The sequence below is a fragment of the Crinia signifera genome, chromosome 9, assembly GCF_055691185.1.
Source record: "Crinia signifera chromosome 9, ASM5569118v1, whole genome shotgun sequence".
Taxonomy (NCBI): domain Eukaryota; kingdom Metazoa; phylum Chordata; class Amphibia; order Anura; family Myobatrachidae; genus Crinia; species Crinia signifera.
In genome coordinates, this window is record NC_139225.1 from 119,744,802 (window position 1) to 119,757,899 (window position 13,098).

The 13,098-nt window shown below is 43.8% G+C and overlaps 1 protein-coding gene across 6 annotated transcripts in view; it reads left to right on the forward strand.

The window, feature by feature from the left end:
• The window catches only part of LRCH2 (leucine rich repeats and calponin homology domain containing 2), a 140,365-nt gene that overhangs the window by 39,093 nt on the left and 88,174 nt on the right, over positions 1 to 13,098 (forward strand). For all 6 annotated transcript variants that reach the window (XM_083159600.1, XM_083159602.1, XM_083159598.1 and 3 more), the window contains exons 4-10: positions 15 to 120; positions 1,691 to 1,827; positions 3,608 to 3,741; positions 8,211 to 8,298; positions 10,489 to 10,597; positions 11,514 to 11,617; positions 11,716 to 11,783. In XM_083159600.1, coding sequence (XP_083015726.1) covers positions 15 to 120; positions 1,691 to 1,827; positions 3,608 to 3,741; positions 8,211 to 8,298; positions 10,489 to 10,597; positions 11,514 to 11,617; positions 11,716 to 11,783 — 746 coding nt within the window. The remainder of the gene's footprint in view (positions 1 to 14; positions 121 to 1,690; positions 1,828 to 3,607; positions 3,742 to 8,210; positions 8,299 to 10,488; positions 10,598 to 11,513; positions 11,618 to 11,715; positions 11,784 to 13,098) is intronic.

Below are 13,098 nucleotides of genomic sequence, written 5' to 3' on the forward strand. Positions count from 1 at the left end.
TTTTCCATTTTTAGGATGTTAGCTGTAATGAAATACAAGTTCTTCCTTCACAAGTAGGAAAACTCCATTCACTAAGAGAAATTAATTTGAGAAGGAACAATCTCCATGTCTTGCCAGATGGTAAGTTTGCATATGTAGTAGGAGCGTTTGCCTCTGCACAGTGCAATTTTTAGTGGGTCAAAAATTATGAATGGGTTTGCAGCAATACATAAAGCATCAGAACCTAATTCAGACTTGATTGCAGGAAAAAAATGTTCTACAAATGTGAGTAATGCTGGCCATACATCAGAAAGATCGATCTTAAGATCGATTGCGCTCATGATTGTGTCCAATTTCCCTTAATTCCTCGGCAGACCTTGGTGATTTTTGGACATACAATGTGCACACAATCTGCATACAATCCCTCTTACAATCAATTGAGATTGTATGATTGGGTACAATATCTTTCTGATGTATGGCCACCTTAAGTTAGTTTAATTTATATAGCGCACTTTCTCCAACAGGACTCAAGGCGCTTTACAGACATTAAAAAACAATGCACATAATACAAATGGACAAAACCATGTGCACTGTAGGTGGGACAAATGTTCTATGTGCACTGTAGGTGGGACAAATGTTCTATGTGCAGAGAGAGTAATGGTGTGTACACACGGTCAATGGCCGTGCTATTCGTTCCCAAATCGCACAGCAAGCCATGAGATATGCATGCGATTTTGACTATGTAGTACAGATCTGTACTATATAGTCAATGCAGCCCTGTCTCTCTGGCTTCGATTTGTGCTGTGCGGGAGGTTAACAAACCCGTGCGATCTGCATGCGATCCCGATGCGATTTTGACTATATAGTCAAAATTGTATACTGAATTGTACCGTGTGTACACACCATTTGATTTGGGTGAGGAGTGTTCAAACTGAAATCAAACTTGCATTGAAAAAAAAAAAGCAGCCAGTATTTACACTGCACAGAAACATAATAACTCACCCAAATGTAACTCTCTCTGCACATGTTACATCTACCCCCATGCAGTGCAGCATAGTTTTGCCCAGTCTGAGAACAAGTTTGCCCTGTGATTAAGCCCGAAATGTCTCCATGTTGTCCTCCAATACTTGCTTGGGCCCCCATATCCTTCCTGCATTCTAGTCAGGTTTGTTTCTCCTATGTTGTAACACTTCTGTAATAATACAGTACCTGCTTATATTTGATGGATCTAACTTACTACTAATATAAAGGTTAATGTGCGGCCCTCCTATAGGATTGCGCAAGCGGCACCTGAAAGGTTTTAGGTTTAGACAAGTGGTGGGTTAGGGCTAGGGGAAAACATACTTAATGCAATGTGTCAGAATTATGGCTGTTGGTTTCCCGCTGACAGACTGATTCTTGAGATCCCTACTGTTCGCATCTGATACACCATACCCTAGAAGAGTGGTTTTTCAGGTCTTCACACAGAATCACAGGTGAAATAATTAGCTTCACCTGTGATCTTTTAAAATGTGTCGGTGAATAATGAGTGCACCTGGTGGTTGACCTGGAAAACGTGCACTTTTGGCGGTCCTTGAGGATCGAGGTTGAGAATCACTGCCCCAGAACATGTGTACTGTACATCATTAACCTTCATTTTACTACTTTAGCCATCAAAGCTCCTGTATAGTGCTTCCTAAAATACTTCCACCTTTTGCTTTTTCCCCTGTAGAGTTGTCGTTGCTTCCTTTGGTAAAACTGGATTTTTCATGTAACAAGATTACTGAGATTCCTATAAGTTATCGGAAGCTGCGTAACCTTGAAGCACTGGTACTGGATAACAATCCTATGCAGTTACCTCCAGCACAGGTAGGTGAGCAGGCGGAAATTGATTGTTTATAGAAGTCACTCCTTTACACACCAAAATGTGATTATTGTTATTCTACCTGCACATGTACAGAAACCAATGTTATTTTTATAAATGGGATCCTGCTACGTGCATATGAAACCTGTTGCACATTTAGTATACCACCAATGAAATACCTCTGCTGAACGATTCTGTTAAATCCAGGCATTTCCAAACTACTGTATGGCCTTCCAGCTGTTGTAAAACTACACATCCCAGCATGCCTTGCCCTAGTTTTAGCATTCCCTAATAGCAAAACTGTGGCAAGGCATGATGGGACCTGTCGTTTCACAACAGCTGGAGGGCCATAGTTTGGACTTGCCTGCGTTTCATTAATTGACTGGGGTCATCTGATGACTTTCTCCGCCTCTTCCACAAAAATAAGTAATTAACTTTATATTTTTTACATGTTGTTTTTTTTTTTTTCTGCCCGTACATTTTTGGTTTGAGTTTTTTATTTATCTGAAAATCCAACACATTGAAAATAATGTATTCCTAAAATAGCTTCCTATTTAAATGACACAATATCTTATTTATTTGTACATTATGAAATGGCGTATCTGTTCTTGAGCTGTATGGTCACACACATCCATTGTCATATTGGCCCTAACTGTACCACTGAACTAGTGTCTGCGTGTGGGGGCATTGATTCTGTCTGGTTTTGGTCCCTTTGTCAGGTTTTGTCAGGGGTAACTTTGGGGGAAAAGTCATTTTTATGAGACTTTTTATTGTGCTTTCATCTTATGCTTTGGTGAATAAATCTTTTACACGTACAAACAATTTTTAGTGTTCAAAGGTTCCTTTTAACCTAAGAAACTTTTACTCCATTTAAACCCACAAATATTCGATTCAGACTTTCAGGCCTGGGCTGCGCAGTAATCGAACGACCGCATGTACGAACTGTCCACCCAAAGGCAGCGAAGGCTAGCCTTTTGGGGGCTAGCAAGCAATTCGGGGGGGGGGGGGTGCCGCCGGAATTTTCTGACCATTCTTAAGATATCGCAGACCTCCCCCAGGCTGCTGGGAGGAGGGAGGGCCTCTGATGTCATCAATGGCCTCTGTCTTCTCACGACCTTCCCAGCGATGAGTGAGTCCTCCACTCAGCGCTGCAAGCAGGGGAAAAATCATTAGATGGTTAATGATTCTCCTCCTGTGTGCGCGGCTGTGTAGGCATTCGTGGCCGTGCACAGGGGAGTTGGGGGTGGCGGGTGTGGCCATGCATTCAGCATGACGGCGGCTACTTGTAGGCTGGGCTTTGAGCACTCTCAGCCCAGTGAGCAGGTCTGAATTTAGCCCAATAAGTAGTAAGCATTAGAGGTTTTAGTGGGTCGTTTGGTGTATGTGGGTATAGATCATTGGATAGACAACTAGGTTGACATGACTGAAGGTCAACATGGGGTTAGGTCGACAGGGTTATGTCGACACAAGCATTAGGTTGATGGGTTTTTTAATATTCATACTTTTTAAGTACGAATGTTTGTTACGTCTCACTACTTGATTCTGCTTGCAGCCTATAGAGGTGCGCTCAGAAATCTGCTGCTGCCATGGGAAGTGGGAGATGCCACTGGCACAGGCTCTTTGTGACCTTGGGAAGGTCATCCGGAACCTGCATCTCAGGCACCAAAGTTAAACTATTTTTGAATGCACAGGGAAGCAATACCTGTATTTGTATATAGAATGTGCGTATGCATTGATGCCTTCATTTACTAGTGTGTGTATCCCACATCCCTTTATTTGCTACAGATTTGCCTGAAGGGGAAGGTGCACATATTTAAGTTTCTGAATATCCATGCTTGCTGCAGGACAGAGAAGAAACCAGATTCTCTCGACTTGCCTTCATTAGTGAAAAGAATCCCTTCTCAGCCTCTCACAGACAGGTACTGTACGTCATCGTGTTTGCTGCTGTCATGTGCTCTTACATCACTGATACAGATCATGCTACATTTAGGGTGTTGGTATGTAATCAGCCCTTACATGTGGTTTTATATAGAGACTCTATGGATGCTTCTGTTTATAGTGCTTGTACACGCTTCTGCTATTCTAGTGTTCTTTAAAATACTTTTGGTGTTCATAAACCTCCTCTGCAGAAAATATGGCTTCTGGGACGGGCTGGCTGGTAACTTTTGGCCTGGGGGGCACACACAGGCAAGTGTGCCCCCCAAAATGTAAAATGGGCATCAAAATGTTGGAGGCATGGTTTGCTTAACGTGAGTATGGAGCAGCAACAAGGGGAAAGCAGCAACCTCTACACACACACGGCAGGAGAGAAGCTGCCCGTGAAAGTAGGAGGACTGAGGAGAGAGGAAGTGGATGATGAGGAGGTGAGGTCGTGACACAGGAGGGGAGGGGTCACCCGGGAGTGCAGTTACATTGGTGGCTGGTCCAAGGGGAGGGGGTGGCCACAACAATCCTGGTCGGCAGCTGTTTAAGCTCCTGGCTACTACAGACAGTACGCTAGGTCTGTGTTCCGACTGCTCACTGCAGCTGCTTCAGTCCTGAGCTGGTCAAGTGTCACTGATCTCAGAGAGGAGCCAGGTGCACATGTTTCACTGCCTCCTAGCCGCAAGTAAACACAAGCACCGCGCTCCTGCTTCGTCGGCAGCCCCATATGGTTACATTGTATTGGCCTGGGGGGGCAACTGGCACCCTGCCCCCCTGCCCAGCCCGCCACTGATTTGGGAAGTTCTTGAATAGGGGGAACCTGTAGGAGCGTGTTGGAAATTTGTGAAGTCGGGGGATTCGGTTAATCGTGGAATTTTTGTTTGAAATTTTATGACGATGTCTTTTTTAAGGGCAATTTGATTTTAAAGCACATTTTATTCCCCCCCGTATAATCTGCCTGCTATCGTGTGAAAACACAGAGGATCCGGGATATGTTCCCAGATATGTGCGATAGCTGCACTTAAGGTGACTGGATGACTGAATTACCCCAGGTATATATTAGATGTGGAATTTTCTCTGTCTAATTAAACTCCTCTCATAGGGGTTGATCCATCTTGTCCAATACTACACCAAAAACCTTTCCCATTCAAGAGTGCCACAACCATAGAAAACTATCTTTTTCCACATAGTCCACAAGATTAAAGTCCTCTTGTCATTTTCTAAAAAAATATGTTGGAGAGTCACCTAGGCACACATGGGTTAGATGTACCACTTAATTCCTACAAAGGTATGTTCATTTCTACATCGGAACTGCTTTACTCCGGTAGACCCTTCTATCATTACATTGGTTGGTACTTATGTAGTATCTGGGCTGCCGATTTCTAAATCGGGTCGAATCGGGCACATCGCATCGCATCGCATGCGACCATCGATGCGATGCGATGCGATGACCCGATTTTTCCATAGGAATCAATGTTAAAATGGACTGAGTCCATTTTAACATGGAATTCAATGGGAAAAAGGGGTCCTTTTCATACCCCTACTATCCAAGTGGGCATGGAGTTGGATATAAACCTGTGGCGAGCGTAGCGAGCCACCGAGCCCGAAGCGTGGCGAGCGTAGCGAGCCCCGCGAGGGGACACAGAATACCGGCCCCTCGCGGGGCTCGCTTCGCTCGCCACGCTTCGGGCTCGGTGGCTCGCTACGCTCGCCACAGGTTTATATCCAACTCCATGCCCACTTGGATAGTAGGGGTATGAAAAGGACCCCTTTTTCCCATTGAATTCCATGTTAAAATGGACTCAGTCCATTTTAACATTGATTCCTATGGAAAAATCGGGTCATCGCATCCGATGGTCGCATGCGATGCGATGCGATGCGATATCGCATCGCATCGCATCTGATTGTATGCCTTAACTTAAGGCATACAATCAAAAAATCGGCAGCCCAGATACTACATAAGTACCCATTGGTTATCTTTGGGGGTGATTCAGAGCTTGATGCAAAGTGTTTGACGCTACACCCAAAATGTAATTTCTCCTCGCGCATCCTAAGTGCACTACATGCATAAGTCCCAGTATTAACTGCCTGGGGACATAGATGGATATTGCATGGCATAAGAAGATGCCGCATCGGAATAGGATGCCCATCAGCTGCAGCATTAGCGACTTCGACTTTGTGGCAACTGAATCTACCTCTGAATAACCTCTATGTCTTTCCTCCTGTCATTTCCTAATATTCCTTTACATATGAATGGATATGTTGTTACCTCTCCGATCAATGCTAGCACTTGTATAACTATATAGGAATACTTAATACGAGTATTACAGAGCTAGAGTTGTGGGTTTTTTTTCGGTGTGCAAACTATAGACGTAATAGTCAGCAACTGATTAGTAGGGTGATCTGTACATCCCAATAAAAAAACACTCTAAACAAGAACCCCCATAGAGGGACAATAGAATAGGTGGCGAGCGCACTGGGGCTTAGAATAAAACTACCAGCTCATGTTCTCAGAGTTCACATATCTTCCAGATTGTATGAAACCATCTGCCTGGATCAGTATCTCCAAAGCATAGTTGTCTAAATAAGATGATGTAAGAGTATAAAGATGCTGATAAAATCGGATAACCGCAGAACTTCAAATAAGTCCAGACATGTTAGTCCCACAGCTGAGTGATGAGGTACTTGTGTAGATGTTCTGCGGAAAGCATGGAACATTCTGAAACATGTCCAGCAAAAATCCAGAATATATCATGAGCATCGGACACCTCAGCTGCACCGCAGTCTTATCTTTACTTATTTGGAAATGTGTTTTATTAGAACTGGTTCTCTAAGTTTTGTGGTGTGTGTGTGTGTGTGTGTGTGTGTGTGTGTTTGTGTAACTGATGTGTTGCATAACAATCTGTATTCCTACAATGCAACATAGTGTTTCAGGAAAATGATTGTGCAGGTCTTGTGGATATAGGCCATTATTCAGATCTGATCGCAGTACAAATTGTTCTCAAAATGGGCAAAACGCAAACCATTTGTGTGAGTTATTTTGTTTCTGTGCAGGGTAAATACTGACTGCATTATTTTTACGCTGCAATTTAGATTTCAGTTTCAACACACCCCACCCAAATGTAACTCTCTGCACATGTTACATCTGCCCCACCTGCAGTGCACATGGTTTGCCCATTTTAAGAGCACATTTGTACTGCGATCAGATCTGAATAAGGTTCATAGCCTCCTGTTCCCTTGTATAATTGTGTTAGTAAATTCTCCAATTATGCTGGCCACACATCAGACCAACTTTCCTCCAACCATCCAACTAGTTGGTTGGTTGGACCGAAAATCTGGTACTGTATTAGGGCAAATACCAATAAGCAATTTGCTCACAAACTCAGGAAAATGGACAAAAACATTCAGTGAAATAGTTTAAATAAAATAGGTCCAACTACAGTACATTGTCTGAGTGACAATTGTTGTCCATTTTCAGATTTGAGAAACAAATGACTTGATTACAAATTACATTTGCTCCTATCCAGTTCCAGGTTTTTATTCCATTCAACCAACTGATTGGTTGGTTGGAGGAAAGTTGGTCTGATGTGTGGCCAGCATTAGTGTATAGCAGGCTTTCCCAACCACGGTCCTCAAGGCACACCAACAGTGCAGGTTTTGTAGATATCCAGGCTTGAGCACAGGTGTATTAATTAGTACCTGAGTGATTCTGATTAAACCATCTGTGCTGAAGCCTGGATATCACTAAAACCTGCACTGTTGGTGTGCCTTGAGGACCGTGGTTGGGAAAGCCTGGTCTATAGCTTTCCTCACTAAGTTGAGAGTTCTTCTACTTGGGCTTTTGCTATGGGCAACCAATCAGAATCTACTTTAACAGCTTTTCCAAGCTGATTGGTTTCTCATTGCAACATCCCACCTGAAATAGAACTCCCATCTTAGTAAATTTTCCCCTAAGTGTGCTGATTGGTGGGGCTCCTGTCACTCATAGCGGTGTGTCAGACTGGCATTAGATGACAAATGTAATTTGCAAAAGGTGAGAATTGAAAAGAAGAAACCTTTTTTTGATCCTATGTTGTGCCTGTTGTTGGATGAAGAAGTGTTGCTGGATACACTCTAGAGTGTGCAGTTATATTGTGGGCAGAACCAAATTGTGCCATGTTCCAGGTCTGGGTGTAAGTCAATGGTAAATACCCTCCTTTAACTCTCATGGAGCTATAATTTAGGAAGATGGGATTTCTATTGAAGATGGGATATTGCCCATAGCAACTAATCAGATTCCAGTTCTAATTTGACACCTTCTAGAAGATAATAAATATAATTTGATTTGGTTGTTTGGGCAACATCCTGCCTTCAGTAGAACGCCTTTAGTAAATTTTGCCCCGTAGACGTTTCCAGAGAGTGGGATCTGTATTTCGGATTCACCCATACTACTATGTGATTCAATGCCATGTGGGTTTTGTTGCAGCATTGAAGATTTCTATCCAAGTAAAAACCATGGCCCTGACTCTGGGATCGGCAGCGACAATGGAGATAAACGTCTGTCAACGACTGAAGTGAGTTTCTAATATTCACTACATCAAGGACCACTAAATGTCATTGCATTATAATCTTATATAATACACAAATGTGGGTTTGGCTTCCTATACTGTTGCTGCAAACACTCCAACATCCCTACTCTGTGCTTCCGATCCCTTGTGACTCAGCATGTGCTGTGAGTCTGTGTGTGTGTGTGTGTGTGTGTGTGATTGTGCGTCTTATTCACAATTGTGTATCTGTATGAATCTATATACAAATCAGCAATGATACAGTAGCCAGGCTTCTTTTCATGCCAAGTTCCATTGTGCTTTGTATATGGGCTCCTACAGAGAAAAGTGTCGCTTATTTTTAATGAAGGATTGCAATAATTGGTATGCATGTCATTATTGTAATATTTTATTGGCAATGGTGCTACAGGAGACAGCGGGCCCTGGCATTCTGGCACTTGTAGTTATAGAACTGCCGGCATTTTGGGGCAGACTTGTTACTACTTTTACACAATGAACCCGACACTCACCGGCACCGGGGGTGTGGGGCGTAGCCCTGGCCTTTTCAGACCAGAACATGGGAGGAGGAACAGACCTATATGGGAAGGTTCCCCTCTTCCTGAAAAATTTAAGGCTTGGGCCTTAATTTGGGAGTAATTCACATGATGGCAATGTGACCAATGATGTGTCTTCCAGTTTTGGCATAATCCTTATAATATTATTAATAATAATCTTTATTTTTTTTTTTTTTTAACCCTAAGAAGTGCTACATAGATCATAATGATCTGTGAAGTGCTTCTTTTTGGATGGGTTTGCTGTCTGTTTAAACTGAAAGATCAAAACAGACACCATTTACACCGGCAAAAACTTCTGACATTAAAGTTAAAACCCGACTGATGATAAATACTTGGATTTTGCGGTCGGAAATGCAGTGGATGTAAATATAAATGTATACTGACACGTGATAATCCGGTGGTGGGTATACCAGCAGGTAAAAAAAGGGACTCCTGGCATCCCGATTTGGAGAATCCAGACAGGGGCTTTGTTAAGAAACCCTTAGTACCTACCCCCCCCCCCCCCTCCCCTTACCCTGCAGCCCTAACCCTATGCTTTACCCATTGGGGTTCAAGTTGTCTGTATTCTGGCATCGTCATCCTGATCCTTTTTGAGGTTCCGATACCGGTCTCCTGATGGAAGTCTGACTCTTTCCTGTACTTTGGTAGAAGTACATTTGCTAGATATTTTATGTACAATTACTGTGAAGCCACTTAAAAGCTATTTTACAACGGCAATGTTGCAGCAGCAACATGGCTGTCGCTCCCCCTGCCGTCGCTCACCTCGGAGGCAACATCTACAAGTGTGTATGTTTCTGAAGAATGGATCAACTTGGTGAATGTGATTATACACTTTTTTTTTTTCGGAATCTGTGTACAGATGTGGTCACATTTGTTTGTGTCCTTCCACTACCCCCAGCCCCACCCCATGTTTTTCTCTGAACTAATTTGTATTTGACAAAAGTAATACCCCTTTCACACTGCAGCTCTAAAATGGTACATTGGCAATTTTTTAGCCTTTTAAAACGGTTAGAGCTGCAGTGTGAAAGCACCAGTTTTAAATTACCGGTTCAAGAAAACCGGTAATTCAAAACTGGTAAAAAGAAGGAACCTACACGGTTCAGACCAGTTATGTGTGCAGTGTGAACGAGTCTGAACCGGTATATTGGATCCCACACTGGTGTCTCACCCCCTGGTACTAGGCAGCGGGTACCCCGCTCCCCCCTCCCCTGGTACTAAGCAGCGCACCCCCCGCTTCTTCCCCCTCCCCTGATACTTGGCAGCGTGCAGGGATCTGACAGTGGGGTCCAAGATGGGGAGGCAGCAGGATCCGTTAGGTGACTGGGCAGTGTGCGGCGGGTCCACTTTATGGGTATAAAAGTGTATATGCTTTTTTTTTTTTTTTTTAGGGGTGTTATCAGAATTTTACATCTTATTATAGTTGATTAGCAGCCCCATTGGTATTGTTCAGATTGAGCAGACAAATGATTTTGTGTCAGTGCTGCCATACTACTCACTTTGGCCAGTAAACTAGTAAGCCATTACTCACATGGGCAAACAATGAAATATTCGTCCTTTATGACATGAGTGTGCTCAGTATCCATCTTCATGTTAACGTGGATCTCCAGAAAGCTGTCAGTGACCCAGACTTCTGTCTTATCCACAGCCATCAGACGATGACACAATCAGCCTTCACTCTCAGGTATCTGAGTCAAGAGACCAAGCACTGAAAAATGACAATCACTTAGTAGGAAGTAAGCTGGACTCACACAAAGGTAACCGGTTACTCACTCCTGGGGATGATCGTTCTTCTGCTGACTTAATAATACTTCCTATAGATGCGTCCTGTCACACTATAGCGCAACTATGTGTGCTGGTGGTTTTATCACCTGTAAGAGGAAATGGCTACTGTAAGTGCTGCATTCATTCTCATTTTTAAAGGTTCATGTTTAGTAAAACACATGAGCACACATCATATTTGATGGTACGTTTGCAATAGGGACTGCACACACAGAAACGTAATGCTGCTATCATTCTATGATGCTGCACTTATTGTGACTGTCTCATTGGAATGAATTGTGCACATTATGAACGAGGCAATGTATTTTCTGCTAATGCATGAGAATAGGGCTATTTTTGTTTAATTCACTGAGTTTAATTTGAAGTTTGGTATATTGCTATGGCAGGGACAGCATTACCTCCACATGTGTCCAGGTGTTAGAACAGGAGTAGCAGCAGGAAAAGTGATGTGATCATGGTTGGGCTGATAAGCAGCACCTGTGCTCTCCTGATACAAGTGTTTCCATGCAGAGGGTCAATGTTCCTGATGGTGGAAAAGCCACCCAGGTGATAGGCTGGGGGTTTGGGCTATGGTAGGGACAACTGGAACACTGGAGTTTGAACTACAAAGTGACACTTCTATGCTGCAATGCTGTAACTGTGCTTGCCTATGCTGTTTACCTGGTATGCTGTCCACCTGCCACAAAATGAATTCACTGGATAAGATGCCGTCTTGGTATGTGATTCCTTGTCGCATATCTCTTGCAAGCACTAGAATACTTCTATCCTCCCCGACACATTGTTGTCAGTTGATATAGAACTAATAGTTAAAACTTTGCTGAGAGTGGCGTGTGACTTATTTTATGTGACAGCCTTGTGGATAATCCATTTCTTTTATTTCTTAACAAACAGGACATGATCAGGACATTTATGACTATGACCCCACTGCTGATGACACTGTCCTCTCTGATCACGGTGATGTCCAGCTTACTGGGCCCTTTGTTTCTTATATTAAGGTAACAGCCATACAAAAATATATATCAATGCTATATACATTGCAAATTGCATATGTGCAAACTCTGTATGTAAGTTCTGTGCCACCTGCTTCTTTAAGGAACGAGGAAAACTAAGCGATAAATCAGCGAAGGTGGAAGAGAATGAAGAATGGGAGGAAGAGCAAAGGTATTGCTGTTAGTTGTTCTTGGTTTCTTAAGGGCTTATTCACATCAAGAGGTAGCAAATGATGGTACTCGTTGATTGTAAAATCCATGTGTTTTTGAGACTAAAACACACGCACAGATGTAGCCGTGTTCATCATTTCTGTGATACGGCTGTTTCTGCACGTTTGGAGCACCAAAATCACACCAGCGGCGCAGAATCGCCACCCCGTGACATCGATGCTTAATGCTGCCCTATGAGCCACAGAAGCGAATTAGACGCACGCGACAACTGATTCACGCCAATGTCCACGTTTGTCTCACGTTGCGATTGGCGGGGAAGTCATGGGCATGGCAATATCTGTACTAAGATTTAATAATCAGTATAGGAAAACCCATCTTTTTATACATGTGCATGTATTGGGTGTGGTATGATTCACCAACAGTCGGGATCCCGACAATCATTATCCTGACGTCGGGATCCCGACTGCCTGGTCTCAGACAGCGTGGCCAGCGCAACAAAGCCCCTTGCGGGCTCGCTGCGCTCGCCACGCTGCAGGAACGGTGGCGAGCGTAGCTTGCCACCTATTCTATTCTCCCTCTATGGGGGTTCGTGGACCCCCACGAGCGAAAATAGCCGACGGCCGTCGGGAACCCGGCCGTCTGTGTTTTAACAGTCGGGATCCCGACATCGGGTTAATGACTGTCGGGATCCCGACTGTCGGGACCCCGTCCGGCACCCCATGCATTAGCCCTGAAACTCCATATTGATTTAGATATATAAAAAAAAAATAAGAAAAACAATTGACCTTACAAGCGTTATCACTACATCTCCCTAATTCTGAAGTCTAATGCTGGGTACACACCAAAACTATTTGGATTGGATGCAAATCGTGCAATCCGATCCCATCTGTATTCAGATGAATGGATCTTATACAGAACCTACCTGCAGCAGGTAGAATCGGATCCAACCAAACGATTTTGACCCAATTTGCATCAAATTGGTCTAAATTGGATCCAGATTGATGGGATTGTGCCCAAATTGTTTTGGTGTGTACCCAGCATTAAACGACAAGAGAAATATTAACCAATAGGAATAGGGTGGCCAATCCCGGGATCGGGATCGGCCGGATCCCGGGGTTTGGCCCCCAAAACGCCGGGATTTCAATCCCGGGATTGGAGTTTCCAATCCCGGGATTTCGGGATTAGACTGCGCATGCGCAATCTAATGCTGGGCAGCGTCTGAACTGGTGCTCAGCAGCTGCCCGGATTCTCCCATCCCTGGCAGCACGGCTCTGCGCAGCATGACCACGTCAGAGGTCACGCTGCACAGGCTGCCG